Source organism: Panthera uncia, chromosome A2 (genome assembly GCF_023721935.1).
Source record: "Panthera uncia isolate 11264 chromosome A2, Puncia_PCG_1.0, whole genome shotgun sequence".
Lineage (NCBI taxonomy): Eukaryota > Metazoa > Chordata > Mammalia > Carnivora > Felidae > Panthera > Panthera uncia.
Window position 1 is genome coordinate 20,425,513 of NC_064816.1, and position 15,824 is coordinate 20,441,336.

At 37.5% G+C, this 15,824-nt stretch overlaps 1 protein-coding gene across 6 annotated transcripts in view; it reads right to left on the reverse strand.

Moving 5' to 3' along the window:
- SFMBT1 (Scm like with four mbt domains 1) overlaps window positions 1–15,824 on the reverse strand; it is a 130,799-nt gene that overhangs the window by 27,255 nt on the left and 87,720 nt on the right. For all 6 annotated transcript variants that reach the window (XM_049640694.1, XM_049640696.1, XM_049640697.1 and 3 more), the window contains 5 exons: window positions 12,217–12,457; window positions 4,284–4,372; window positions 1,918–2,164; window positions 1,168–1,262; window positions 559–660 (listed from right to left, as the gene is read on the reverse strand). In XM_049640694.1, coding sequence (XP_049496651.1) covers window positions 559–660; window positions 1,168–1,262; window positions 1,918–2,164; window positions 4,284–4,372; window positions 12,217–12,457 — 774 coding nt within the window. The remainder of the gene's footprint in view (window positions 1–558; window positions 661–1,167; window positions 1,263–1,917; window positions 2,165–4,283; window positions 4,373–12,216; window positions 12,458–15,824) is intronic.

Here is a 15,824-nt window from a genome sequence, read left to right on the forward strand (position 1 = left end):
TTCTCTTGGGCCTCAGTTCTAGTAATTGAGTAACCAGGGCCTGACAACCTGCCCAGCTCCTGTGGTTACTCTCAACCAGAGCCTTACGTTAGTCAGCCTTCCAAAAGATTGAAGTCTGAGTCTGGACTCCATGCTGGAGCAATCCTGGGCAGATCTCATGACATGGACCACCTGCTTCCCCAACATCCCCTCACCCAGTGAGCCCTGCACCTGGGTGGATACCGACGCTGATGCCTGTGCCCGTACTTCTCAGACACTGCAAGCTGCCTGCCAGGTTAAGTCCCCTCTAGTGTTCAGTAAGGCCTGCTCCCAAGACCACACACCCCACTACTCTGGCACTCGAGCTTTGGTTGGTTGGGGTGAGCAGGCCCAGAAGAAGGAACGGGCCGCAGAGACCTGGACAGTACAAATACAAAATGTGCACAGAAGTCATTCTAGCCTCACAGCTTAGGAGAAACATGGCTCAGATCAGCAGAGCCTGAAGATCAAAACACTACCACTTTCCTAAACCAGTCACCCTGACAGGAATTCTTACCAAGAGAGCTGCCCCCATTTTACCTTAACAACCGTAGCAGGAGAGATCCCAAAAGGAGACCAGGGGTCCACAGCTTCCAATTTCATATTTACAGAGAATGAATGAGTGCTAATCACTTGTTTGTCCTGAAATGCAAACACCAAGAGGGAATAAAACTATAGTATTTTCACATTAATTTTATACTCATATATAGCAGAATATTACTCTTAATTAAAATAACATAACTGTCCAACTTCTGGTAAAGAATTTAATCCTGTAATTTTCTTTCCTTGAATAAATTAGTCAGAAAAAAAATTATTCAGAAAAAATTATTCAAAAAAAAAAGTATTGGAAGTACTCCTACTCTATTTGGCACACAAAGGCCATCTGGAGGAAAACAAGTTTATTTTATAACAACTGGGGCTATGTAGTTACAAGTGGAAAAGACAAGACTCAAACACTTTAAGAGAACTCTGGGAGAAAACCTAGACTACCTTTAAAAGAGAAACAGGATGCCCATCACTCAAACCTCTTTCCTCAAACTTCAAACCTCTTTCCTCCTCCAACTATCACAGCGTGTTCACTGACCCGGGGTTACTGTGCCCTAGCCCACTGTGAGAGGTAAGTACTATCCATCATGTTTTTGTTCTTACCTTAAATAAGTACGATGGCAATGGCTCTTCCTCCTCCTCTTTCACTTTGGCCAGGATCTCCTGCCACTCAGCTTCATTCTTTAGATGCTGGATGGCTTTAGTAAAACAAGACAGGATGTTTTAAATGAGGAGAACTTACTTTATAACTGTTTTGAAAGCATTCGTGTAAACAAAAAGTCACTTTCCACGGGGAAAAGAAAGGGCTCCAGCCCACTTATACCATCTTCATTCAAAAGAACCTGCATCTTAACTTCAGTACTCTGTCTCCCCTATTCAGAGCGTGGGTAGCAAGTCTGGTGAAAATACCTACAGGGAGATTATAAGGATTGCTGTAGGCCACAAAATAACAGAATGTCCAAACTTGCTTTAAACAGTCATTCCCGTTTTGATCTCACTGTTATTTCTTTTAATCACGTTAATCCACTTTGAACCAAGACCTAGACTACTCCTATATGTATCTAAATGCTACCTAGAGAATTTTTCTTCAATTTTGGTGAGGCAGGAGTCCATGAGTACATCAATATGTGTGGCAAGTTACTAATAAACCAAAAAAACAAAACAAAACAAAACAAAAACAAAAAACAAAAAAATAGGCACGAAACTGCATACACATTTTTTTGAAATATCTCTATTACACAAAGGCTTTTGTAATATGTAGAGTAATGCGTTTTTCAGTCTTATCAACATTAATAAAAACATACTATGACCATAACGTAACAGTTAAAGTTAAAAAGTCCTATTACTCTTCACCTAATGGGGGCTGAAGCTCATATCCCTGTTGAGCAGCCCAACCAACGTGATGAAGAAATGGATCCAAGTAATACAACCAAAAGTCAGAACTGTCAGAACTTTCCAGTCCTTCATAGCGCAGCTTCAGCCTTCCTCCGATGTTCTCTACTACCGTAACGATCCAAGTGCTCAACAAGTCCCGGAAAGCTTGACACTCTAGCCTGGAGCCCGGGGCAATGAGATCTAAAGGGTTCCTCCCATTACGGAGCTGTAGGTACAAGATGTAAAATGATTAAGAGAAGTTAACACAGTATTCTAAAAAGTCAAGTTTTAAATTATCTCAGATTAGCCTTTATATTTTTATCCACTCAAAGTCATGTCACTGAATGGCCTAATATCATACAAGTCTCTACAGTATTATTTCTAGATGATATGAAAATGTTTATCTTATAGAAAATCTTACTTACAATGCAATGAAACTATTCTAAGATCTCTAAGACTATGGTATATAGTCTCATCTAATAAGAATTTTTAAAATATCGTCGTTACTGAGTCTTATTACTAAGTCTTACTTAGCACTTAGTCTTACTCTGACACTGGGTTTTCTGCACCCAAGTCAGTATCTACCTGTGTCTGTCTATCTTATATTTTTTGAACAATGGGAGCACTGTATACTCTTTTTTAATTTGTGTTTGTTACTGAATACACCACAGCTTTCTTTCTATTATAATACATATAAATCCTCTTCATTGTGTTAGACCATTTTATTGATATTCTGTGTTATAAGTGAGCAGTAATTTACCCACTTATCTACTGATGGCATTTCAGTTGTTTCTGATTTTTCACTCATTTCACAACAATGTTCCTATGAACACAGTGTTTTGATTATGCTGATGGAAAGAAAAAGTTTAATTATCACTCTCTAGAAATACATTAAAAGCTACAATAAAGAATAGAAAAGAATGCTGATTCCATTATCACTTAGTCATTTCTTAATATTCAAACTTACTTTTTCCCCCTAATAAGAACTGCTCTGTGACGCTGCTCACATATTCATATGTATGCAAAAGAACATACGAACAAATGGAGAAACACATTCACAGCTAAGTATTAGAATGTCAGAATCATGGTCGATGTAGAGCTGGGTATCTATTAATTCATTGTTCATGATTTCATTCCATCATTAGAATTTTACTGTTTACTTAGTATGTGCCAGGCTCTGGCTAAGCATAATGAAATGAGTCTGAGTATAAAATATAAAGATCAGCCGGGAGAGTATTTACCAATCGAGTTTTAAAGGAGGAATGTGAATGGATCACAGAATTAGACATAAGAGTCAAACCTATGAAACACTTAGGAGGAAACATAGGAGTAAATCTTTGTGACCTTGCATTAAACAAAGCCTTCTTAGGTATGACACCAAAAGCATAAGCAACAGCAACAAAACAGATAAATTGGGCTACATCAAAATAAACTTTTGTGCTATAAACAATATCGTCAAACAAGTGAAAAGACGATCCACAAAACATCTGGAAATATATCTGGTCTGGATTTGTTATCAGATACAAGGAGCTCTTACAATTCTGTAATAAAAAAAAAAACAAACAAAAAACCCAATTTAAAAACAGGCAAAGACATTTCCTCCAAAAAGATATACAAATGGCCAACAGTATAGAAAAAGATGCTCAACATCATTAGTCATTAGGAAAATGTGCATCCAAAATTGGATACCGCTTCACACTCACTAGCATAGCTATAACCAAAAGAGAGTAACTAGTGTCGGCAAAGATGTAGAGAAACTGGAACATTCATACATTGCATTTCACATATGCCACAAAGCATGTAAGTGGTAGGACAGAAAGCGACAAAACAGAACTTAGAAATGTCATAACCAATAAACTGATTTCACAAAGACAAGAAACCTATATTATGTTCACTAACAAGCTCAAAAGCTACTCTAATTTAAAAGGACTGTTGGAAGAAGATAGGTGGTAAGGATACGATAGGTCCAGCGTCTTCTGAGTGAAAGAAAAGGGGGTCTCAATCCACCTGGGGTGGGAGTTACAAATTCCTGAAGTAGAATCAACACCTGCTCAGTTACAGAGAGCCCAAAAAGGCCACATTTTCCAACTTCATAAAAGAATCTGGAAAGCTAGATTTTTATGTGTCAGCAACTAATTTGGAATATTCTAGGCACTAAGGCACCAGTTGGCAACTTCTGAGGATACGTTTAAACCCAGCAGTACCCATTGTCTATGTCTGTAGTAATGATGCTTATTTGCTTTAGAGTGCTAAACGAGCAACCAATTTTAAGATTCCTTGGACAAGAAATATCACTGAAGATGAAAAGAGTTTTCCTCACTGGTTCTGCAAGCAGTAATACTCACGCCCTCTAGCAGGGGAACAGGAGGGCTACACGCTCCCACCAGGGTCTGCCGCAGAAACTCATCCCAATCAGACACTTTGTCTCTGATGCCTAGATGAGGGAATAAATGAGTGATTACTCATAATGTCAGCTACAGAACACAGAGAAACAAAACCTAATACAGAGAAGTTAAACCAGTGAAAATGGGTTTAGAGGTGCATTTATACTTTTAATATCTAAGTCCAACATGTTACTTCTTTCAGAGCTTAAAAAAATCCCCAGCTAGATAAAGCTCCTTCCTAATTAGTTTAATAAAAGGGATACACAAAACAAAAGAGAATACAGTAACAGCGGCCTAATTTTATCCAAAAGCTAACTACTTTATTTTTTTTTATTTATTTTGAGAGAGAGAGAGAGAGAGAGAGAGAGAGCGAGCGAGCGTGCACATGTGAGAGACCGTGGGAGAGGGGCAACGAGAGAGAGGGAAAGAGAATCCCAAGCAGGCTCCGCACTCTGAGCACAGAGTCTGATGCAGGGCTCGAACACACAAATTGTGAGATCGTGACCTGAGCCAAAATCAAGAGTCAGACGCTTAACTGACTGAGCCACCCAGGTGCCCCACTACTTTATTTTTTATCATGGGAATTCTCAAATATATATAGAAGTAGAGAAAATAGTATAATGAATCTCCATGTACCTTAGCTTCAACAACTGTCACTTCATGGTCAACTTTTCCATCCAGACCAGGAGTTGTTAGCAAACAATAACCTTTGGGCTAACTTTGGTCCACTGTCTATTTTTGTAAATAAGGTTTTATTGGAACACATCCATGCACATTTGTTTACACACTGTTTGTGGCTGCTTTCACACCACAAAGGTAGTGTTAGGTATCTGTTACAAGGATCACATGGACTGTAAAACCTAAAATATTTACTGTCTGGTCCTTTACAGATGTTCTGCCAACCAACCACAGATTATTTAGAACCCAATTCCTGATATAACTGTATCATATAATATCATGTAATTTCATCCAATATAATCTCAGTGGTTTTTGTTTCTGTTTTTGTTTTTTGTAGACGGCAAGCATGAACTGGGGAGAGGGGCAGAGGGAGAGAGAGAGAAAGAAAATCTTAAACAGGCTCCACACTTAGCCCAGAGCCCGATGCAGGGCTCCATCCCATGATCCTGGGATCACGACCTGAACTAAAATCAAGAGTCAGATGCTCAGGGTGCTTGGGTGGCTCAATCACATAAGCGTCCAACTCTTGATGTTGGCTCAGATCACGATTTTATGGTAGTGGAATCGAGCCCCCTTGCTGGCTCTGCTCTGGGTGTGAAGCCTGCTTGGAATTCTGTCTCTGCCCCTTCCCCACTCTCTCTCACCTGTGCACACACACACACGCGTGCTCTTTCTCTCAAAATAAATAAACAAAAACGGTCGGATGCTCAACCAACTGAGCTACCCAGGTGCCCCTCAGTATGTATTTCTAAAAAAATAACTTTTTATGTAAGCACAATATGACACCTTTAAAAATTAATAATTCTTCAATATCAAATATCTAGTCCATGTTTAAATGCCCCCAAATGTCTCACAGTTTTTTCCAATTTGCTTGATCAAATCAGGATCCCAATGAGATGTACACACTGCAAATGGTTGATTTATTGCTTAAGTCTCTTTTAAGGTGTATGTTCTTTCTCCCCTCCATCTCCCCATTCTCTTTCTAGCAGCATATTTGTTGAAAAACAGCCTTTTGTCTGTTTAACATTTTTCTGAGTCTGCTTTTACTGGTAGCCTCCATGTGGGAGGTAACCGGTTGTTCCAATGACCTCTGTATTCTGTATAAATCAGTGTTTACAGCTACAGGCTTGATCAAATTCAGATTTGACTCTTTTGAGGGGGAGTCAAAAACAGCTCAAAAGCGGAGTCGTAATCTTCCACCACTACCATCAGGAAGCAGACTCAGTCTGGTTGTCTCTCCTTTTGTGGTGTTAGCAGCTTTTAATGGTCACTACACAGATACATGATTCGTTAGGGCTAAAAGTGGTGATTTTCCCATCATCCCTTTTTTTGTTTACTAACCAAAAATATTCTATGAAGAAAAATTTCTCTTCTTCAACTACTTCATTACCTTGCGTTATAGTTCACAAAGAAAAAAAGCAGGATATATGTTTGATTCTCTATCTTTCCCTGTATTTACCAGCTTTCAAAATCGTCAGTGGCGTCCCCATCATCCTCCAAAGGCGATCAAGGAGAGTTCTGTTTAAAAGTCACACTAGGAAATTATAGATTAAAGCACACCCGATATGCTTCAGGTCATCGCAGCTGTTCTCCTACTGATGCTCACACTGTCCTGTCTTTAACCAGAAGGAGTCTCTTTTGATATGACCCTAGTAAACAGGCACTGACATCTTTCTCACTTTTGGTATGAACGGTGTCCCAGGCTCAGCTGGCACCTTTCCTGCCCCGGTACAAGAACCAGCTCCTTCTCCAAGGAGCTCGAATTTGTCTGGGTGAAAATGGTATTCAGAGATCATACTTAGGGTGCTGAGTGCTTGTTTTTAAAAAAATATTCTTTATACTAAGTTTGTGTTTCTAGTTTTTTTCAGTATCTAGAATGAATAAAGATCCTTTTTAAAAGACATAAATCAGATTAGGAGTTCATATGGATACTGCCAATACAAATTCATGAAGACATTGTTTCTACTTCATATACCTAAGCTCTCCTTTCTATCCTGCTGAAAACCCTAGTTCTTAATTATACATTTCATAATGACTTTATTCCACAATACCCAAATATTATTTCAAAATAGTATCAACTTTGCGACCAACAATGATTACTAAAAACAGCTTACTTTTGTTGTTGTTGTTATGCTATACCCCTATTAGGGATGTACCTTTACTTTAAATTAGTGTATTTGAAAGCCAACGAAATAGTTGTCTGAGAGGTCACTTCACAACCTCCATACACAGTTACATTTCTCTGCTGCTTTTGTTTTTGTGGGTTTTGTTTGTTTGTTTGTTTAGAAATTTCTTTAGAATGTTTTATAGTTCTATAAAATACTTACATAATTCCAAAATCAAATCTACAAAATAGACGCATTCAGAAAATCTAGCTTCTATCCCTTTCCCCACTTCATTCCATTCCCTTGTTTCCCCACAGGTAACTTTTTAAAATGATTTATCCTTTTATTTAAAAAAAAATGAACTTCACATATACATATTCATATGTTCTCCCCCTCCTTCATTTCTTACACATTTTCTCTTTCCATAAAATAAGACATCCTGGAGAATGCTCCTGCCTGTATGCAGATGGTCCCCATTTCTTTTTACCAGGCACTGCAGCTTTTTTCATTATAAAGTATCCTTTTGTCTCCTGTAATGCTTTCTAATCTGCATTCTACCTTTGTAAATACCAAGAATGACACTCCTACTTTCTTTTTTATTTGATTTATCTTTGTCCATCCTTGTATTTTAACCCTTTCAGAATCTTTCCATTTATGTATATCTCCTATAAACAGCACAAAAGTAGGCTTTGCCTTGTGGACCAACCTGAACTTTTTTTTTACTTTTAGAAGAGTAAGCCCATTGACATTTATGGATATTATCAATAGGTATGGCTTCAATTCTGTCATATTGTTAAATATCATATAGATTATTGGTGTGTGTGTGTATGTATATATAATAGTCTTTCACTATGTTATCTATTTTATTTGAACATATACTTTTTCTTTTTTTCTTTTTAAAATTTATATTTTGGCATTTAGAAAGGTTTGGATTTTTATTCTCCTCGTTCCCTTTATACTAATACCTTTGTATAACACTTTAGTTCTATTTTTGGACTATTTCCTATTCTTTTATAAACAGCAGTAACATTAGCCAAAACTTCTTTTTTCTCTTCTTCCTCACCATCTCATTTCAGGCAATAGCCTTTTATTCTCAATTAACATTTAAAAGGTAATTAGCTAAAAAAATAAAAGGCAATTAAATTACTCTGCAATAAAGCTGGTTTTTAAAAAAAGAAAAAAAGGCAGTGAGTGAGCTTTACCACTACGCACATGCCCTCCCTACTCTGCTGTCCCACATTTTTATAGTGACACTGTATCTACATTGTCATAGTATGTAGCTATTATATATTACACTGTCTCCTTCATACCCTTCATTTAGTTCCAAGTTCTATAGCTACATATATATTTAATGTTTCATTAACAGTTCTTATGCTGATGTTTCTTCATTCATTGGGTTTTCTAAAGTTCAGTCTCCAGTGGATGTCTTAGGAAGGGCTCAAAGGAACCTGAATCTTCATATCTTCATAGCAATATGCATATGGCCTTTACACCTAAAGCTCAGTGTGACGAGATGTAAAACTCTTGTCTCATAGATTCTTTTACTGAATTTCTTAACTATGTTACCCTACTATTTTTTATCAAAAAGCTCAATTGTCAAGGGGCATCTGGGTGGCTCAGTTGGTTAAGCACCTGACTTCACCCAGGTCATGATCTCGCAGTTCATGGGTTCGAGCCCCACATCAGACTCTGTGCTGGCAGCTCAGAGCCTGGACCCTGCTTTGGATTCTGTGTCTCCCTTTCTCTGCCCCTCACCCACTCACGCTCTCTCTCTCTCTCTCTCTCTCTCAAAAATAAACATTAAAAAAAGTTAAAAAAAAAAAAAAGAAAAGCACTATTGTCAATTAGTCTGAAATAATCTTGTTTTCCTTCCTTTTTAAGAAATTTAGACTTTTTGCCTAGGATTATTTTTTACTTTGAAGTCCAAGTGTCATTAGAACACATCTTGATGTAGCTGTTCTCACTGGATTTTCCCCTGTACATAGTGAGCCCTTTCTAGATGTATTTCAAGTCCTATTTTATTTCAGTAAGGTTTTCTTGAATTATAGTTTATAGTATTTTATTGTTTCTCTGTTGCCGTTTTCTTTAGGGACTTTACCCCGTCTTTTTTCTTTTCTCATATCTTTTTTATTTTGCAATTTTTCTTCCTTTTCATCTGCTATTTCTCTTCAGATATTATCCATGGTAAATGTGCTCCTGTGTTCATTTTAATAAACTTAGTCTTCATTTCTAATATATTTTTTTATATTTCTAGTTCTTGCCTAACTTTTACTTTTTCTCTTTTCAAATCTTCCTTTTCTCCAATCATCTCATTTCTGAATTTTTACAAATTTTATTTATACTTTTTCTCACTGCTTCTATCATTGTTACTACTTCCTCTTAGCTTGTTTTGAAATGTTTTTATGTGACACAGTGTTCATCTCTTTTGTGGTTATGCTTCTCCAGAAGTATTTTATTCCATCCTTCTCTCTCATTATAATAACCTTGTATTCAACTAAAATCATGTAAATGAGATGAATTTTCCTAGACTCAAGATGAGATGGTAGGCTAGGTAGCTTCATGTCTCTAGAGCTTCCTTACATTGTTTTTTTTTTTTCCACAAAACACTTAAAAATATGGCAGATAGAAGCCCACAGAACCCCAAGAACCCTAACACCTAAATATTCATTTCAAAATTTTTTTTAATGTTTATTTATTTTTGAAAGAGAAACAGCATGAGTGGGGGAGGAGCAGAGAGACAGGGAGACAGAATCCGAAGCAGGCTCCAGGCTCTGAGCTGTCAGCACAGAGCCTGATGTGGGGCTCGAACTCACCAACTGCAAGATCATAACCTGAGCCAAAGTTGGATGCTTAAATGACTGAGCCACCCAGGCACCCCCTAAATATTCATTTCAAAATACCATTATTCACCAAAAGAAACCAGGACTTCTTAGAGAAATGACTGATTTCAGTGCTGAGACAGAGAAAAGCTTCTTGAACTAAAATATAAATTACTCAAAGAATGATGGGAACATAACAAAGGACACATTAGTGGCAGCTTAAAGGGGTGCCCACTTGCCAAATCTAGGACAATGTGAGCATCAAGATAAATAATGACAGTAAAGGAACATAACCCATTGAGTAAAATAAGAATCATGAGTCTACACTGACATACATGTGTACGTAAATACACATACACATACACATATATAAGTATATGTATGTAAGTGGAGGAAAAGGAAAGCTCTTTCTATTGCAGAAAGCCAATTATGAAATGTAGACAGAATTAGAAAATACTATTTGGTGATATTAGAGTAATAATTGTTTCAGATAAAAATGATCAATCAATGCTAAAAATAGCGGGTAACAGTTTGAAGAGCAATGAGATATTTATATCACCTCAAAGTATCTTCCTACAAGATACTTATTAATTAAAAGCTGTACAAGTAATTTTATGGTGGAAAAACCTGACATACATCAAATTAGTCAAGTGATGAAAGTTACTGTATCACCAGCTATAGAACAAACCAACAACAGGTGTCTCATCCTAATAATGACTGATGCCCTAAAGGACACAGTGTCACTTCTGCAGTTTTCCTACCAAAAGTGCATAATCTGAGTCTAAGGAAACATCAGACAAACCCAAACTGTGGGACAGTCCAAAAGACTAACTGGCTTGTACTCTTCAAAAACATTAACACCAAGAAAGACAAAGAAAGGTTAAGAAAACTAAAAAGATGTGACAATCAAATACAATGTGTGATCCTGGACTGAATCCTGGACTAGGAAAAGAAACAAGGCATAATCAACATTATTGGGAAAATTGTCCCGTAACTTTCAAAAATGTCAGTCACAAAAAACAAAGTCTGAGAAACATCCAGATTAAAGGAATCTTATGAGACATGACACCTGAATACAATACATGATCTGGGATTTCCTTTTACTATCAAAACATTACGTGTAAAAACTGAGTAAGATCTACAAATTATAGTATTAAATCAAAGTTAATTTCTTTATTTTGTTATTTTACTGTGCCAATGGATGTCCTTGTTTTTTCTTAAATTCTTTTTAATTTATTTATTATTATTATTATTATTATTTTATTTTAGAAAGAGAGTGCATGCCAAGTGGGAGAGGGGCAGAGGAGGAGAGAAAGAAAATTTCAAACAGACTCCATGCCCAATGCAGGGCCGGAGGCAGGGCTCGATCCCACAATCCTGGGATTTCCTAAGCCGAAATTGAGAGTTGGACACTCAACCAACTGAGCCACCCAGACGCCCCGTCCTTATTTTTGTAAGAACATTAAAGTAAGAGTAAAAGGGCATCATGTCTGTAACTGACTTTCAAATGGTTCATTAAAAAATCATGCATGTGTGTGTATGAGAGTGAGAGGGAAGGAGGGAGAAGGAAGGACACCGTAAGTTTGGTAAAATGTCAACATTTAGGGAAACCTGGCAAAAAGTCTCTAAGAGTTTTCTATACTATTTTTGCAACTTTTCTGTAAATCTGAAATTATATCAAAATAAGTAAAGAAAAACATATAAGCTCTGGTATTTTCTTGAAGCGTGAAGCCTTTCTTCCCTTTCTCCACCTTTACATGACCCTCCTCCTCCTGCTTAATTTGGATTCTTCCCTTTCTCCACCTTTACATGACCCTCTGTCCTGCTTAATTTGGATTCTACTCCCAGTAAGGCTCTTTCCTGGAGAGGAACTTCAGTTCCTCATTTTAAGTCAAGACTCATTTTAAGAGTTCATAGGTCCCAGATATAACCTAGGGCTGAGAAGAGAGAGGACAATAAACTCAGAAGATATTGAGCATCAATAGCATAGCAATCTGGCCCAACGTACTTAAAGACAAACAGACCTACAAGTCCCAAACTCAGAGAGCCTCACGGTCTTACAAGATGATAAGCAACTGATGCTCCCAATGAGTACCATAAAAACCCAAGGCTTTATGAAGCCCAGAAAATAATTTTTAAAAATAGGGAAATGTGCATTATTCCTTATAAATATTTTCATTCAAAATGCTAACCCGAAAAAGTTAGAGAAAGCTATGTGCGTGGAGAATGGAAACCTCAAGGGTGTAGCCACGGCCATACCATATCATGTCTTGATAACATGTATTTTATTACCTTCCGGGGCTTCAAGGGTCTTCTTGTTCTGCTTACACCACCCAATGGGGTAGAGGCCGGCCTTCCTGATGTCACACCAGAAGTCCGCCCTCCGGTCCTCGCCATAGCCATCGTAGCGGAGCAGCAGCAACTGCTCACAGGTGGTGATGATGGTGGCAACCCAGTAGGTTTCAGGGTCTGTTTTCACAGCCACCTCCAGCTTCATCCCAGGAGCAAAGCCATTTTGCAAGCGTGTGTCCACCTGAACAGGGAAATTTTATTAACCACCAAATAAGTATCTCAAATGAGTATTTCTTTTGCCATTCTTTTCTTTTAAGTTTTTTTATTTCAAGGGTGGGGAGGGCAGAGAGAGGGAGATAGAGAAAGAATCCTAAGCAGGCTCCTCACTGACAGCATGGATCCAGATGTGGGGCTCGATCCCACAAACTGTGAGATCATGACCTGAGCCAAAATCAAGAGTTGGCCGCTTACCCAACTGAGCTAACCCAGGCGCCCCTCCGACAGCCTTTTTTAAGACTTACAATTCTGAAGCACTAAACGCAATAAAACCTTCTCAAGGGAAACCTGAGAAATTCCAATGCTACCTCACAGGAGTGATCCAAACAAAACAAGGAACAGCAATGCTGCTCTGTTCTAGCCGACTCCAAAGGAATTTTAATAGAACTCAATATTTTCACAAAAGCAGTCTACTATGATTACAGAAAATGTTTTCTATTAAGTACATAAATCACTAAATGTTCACTATTTTAATAGCCTTCAACACATTATGTTTTCAAGAGTGATTTCTAGATCATTCCAAAAAGATTTATGATGCTAGAAAAGGGGAAAGACAAAATAAGCTATAATGATAATAAATTAGTATAACATGTACCATATGTAGAGACCCATACCTCCCAGTTTCCCTCAAATAGTCTACGTTTATACCTGTCTTCCTTGAATGATAATTAACAGCGGCCCGTTTCTCTCTCAAAGTGTCCTGATTTCAATGATAAATTATATGATCACAAAGGCATGGGTGAGCAATTCTGGAACTACTTCATGTGTATACTAAGATTAAAGTATGTACATATATTGTGAGAAATGAGAGCCAGGTTTCTCACTGTGGGAGAAAGAAGTACAAACAAGGAAAGGGGAGAATAGAATGAAACTCGTGTTGGACTGGAATCAGCAGTATCAGAACGAGGTCACAATGACAGAAAATAGTACAGATGTGTATGTATGTGTGTGCAAATACATCTCCTACCTCTGTGAACTGACAGGGACTGGAAGTAATGATACTCATTAGCAATAAGCAAATTCAGTGTACAAATCTTGATTTATAAATGCCATTCTCCAATGAAAAGAACAAGGGCTCCACGGAGAAATAAGTGACACCAATTTGGGGGTACAGAAAACATAGGAAGAGCCTGGAATATCTTGTGATACCAGAAAGTAAAGAAATTCTTCAAAAATGATGAGGGCATTTGTAAAGGACATGGGAGCCAACCAGAAGGATCCCCCAATGGTCACATTAGGAATCATTTGAGCAATAAAGTAAATAATCAGACTAATGGATTATAACCCATAGATTTAAATAATATCCGTGGGTCCACAGTGTAAAAAATAATTAACAGAGAAGAGGGGATAGATCCTTAGAATAGAAGACCAATTAATATAGAAAAAAATGATAGAAATAGAAAATCACCATTAGAAAAAACACAGAAATAAACACTGCAGGCAAGAATCATGCATCAGTGCAAAAATGACTATGATATTCACAGAATCTCAAAGGTTCTCCTATAAGATTCTTACCAATTATAAAGGGGAAAACAGTAACATCACAGTAAAGAACTACGGCAGACACCACCTTAACTAACTGATCAAAGTTAACATTACCAGTTCTAAAACATCAAAATCATACACCCTTGATGTCATACGAGAAAAGCACAGTATCGTTCTATGAAATTCTTCCCAAATCTGCATAAGCTCAAGCTAATCATGAATTATCCAAATTGAGGAATATTCCACAAGATAACTGATACATTATATGCTCTTCAAAATGTCTAGGCCATGAGAGACAAAGAAGGAACGAGGAACTCTTAAGCACCGGAGGACACTATGAAGACCTGACAAATAAATGCAACCCAGCAATCACAAACACTGGGCAGTTGAGGGGAGTCCTGGAAAGACAGCCAGGGAGGGAAAGTCCTATGTCCTGTACAAACCCCCCTGCCCTTCCCATCAACTGCCCTGTTGTACTCCTCACTGTATTAGAATTATGCAGTATGAATGCTGTCCTGTGTGTGCTTTTCTCCAGCCCAACACTGCTTATAGATTCGCTCATGTTACATTTAACAGTCTATTTTTCACCCCTGTATAGTATTCCATTATACAAATATGCCACAATGTATCCATTCTAATGTTACAAACAGTAGGCCCTGTGAGAAGTTTGCAGCTTTGTAAGACTATAAACAGAATATCTTTGTGTCTCTGGGGCAAACATACATGGAATGCTATAACAGATATGGTCAAACCATTTCCAAAGTGGCTGCACCAGTTTACTTTCCCAGTAGTATAAAAAAAATCCTTTTGCTGCAACACTCTAGGCAACGTTTGTGTATTATCAGTCCTTTTCATTTTAACCATTTTGGAAGGTGTGTTATGTATCTCATTGTGATTTTATTTTATTTTTTAATGTTTATTTATTCATTTTGAGAGAGAGAGTGAGAGAGCAGGGAGAGAGGAGAGAGAATCCTAAGCAGGCTCCTTGCTGTCAGCGCAGGGCCCGACCCAGGGCTCAATCTCACCAATTGTAAGACCAGGATCTGAGCCAAAATCCAGAGTGGGACCGATGGAGCTACCTGTGCACCCCTCTCACTGTGATTTTAATTTGGACTTTTTCGTTATTAATGAAGATGGAAACCTTTATATTTTTTAGCCATTTACTTTTCTTCTTTTGGGAAATGGCTAAGATTCTTGCCTATTTTTGGTCAAGTCTGCATTTTGGATATCAGTTCTTTGTCAGTTACTTGTGTTGCAAACATTACCTCAATTTCTTTATGGTTCTGATTGATGAACAGAAGTTCTTAATTTTAATGTACTCTGATTTATCAATGTTTTTTCTTTAAAAAGTTAGTGCTTTTTCTGTATTTTTAAACAAAATTTCCCTATCCCTAGAAGTCATAAAGATGTATTTTCCATAAGCCTTTCATATTTAGAACTAATATCCAATTTGAATTATTCTCCATGTATGGTATTAGGTAGGAGTCAGGTTTTATTTGTTTGAAGATGCATACACAATTGACCTTTCCTCACCACTGGAAACTGCCACCTTTGTTTTAAGTCAAGTGTCCCCACAAAAGTGGATCTGCTTCTGATTTTTTGTTTTTCCTTTGAGTCGTACTGCAGTGCTATAATTCAGTTCACTACCTAGTACAGCAAGTCTTCTTGTTTTGTCTTATTCCTTAGCTGCATCTGGTTATCCTGGCTCCTTCGCATATCCACATGAACTTTAGAATCAGACCGTCAATTCCTATCTGAATTTTCTTTTGGTATTTGACATGGGTTGCAGTAAATCTATAGATCTACTATAGATTTATTTATTATTGGGAGAACTGTCATCTTTACAA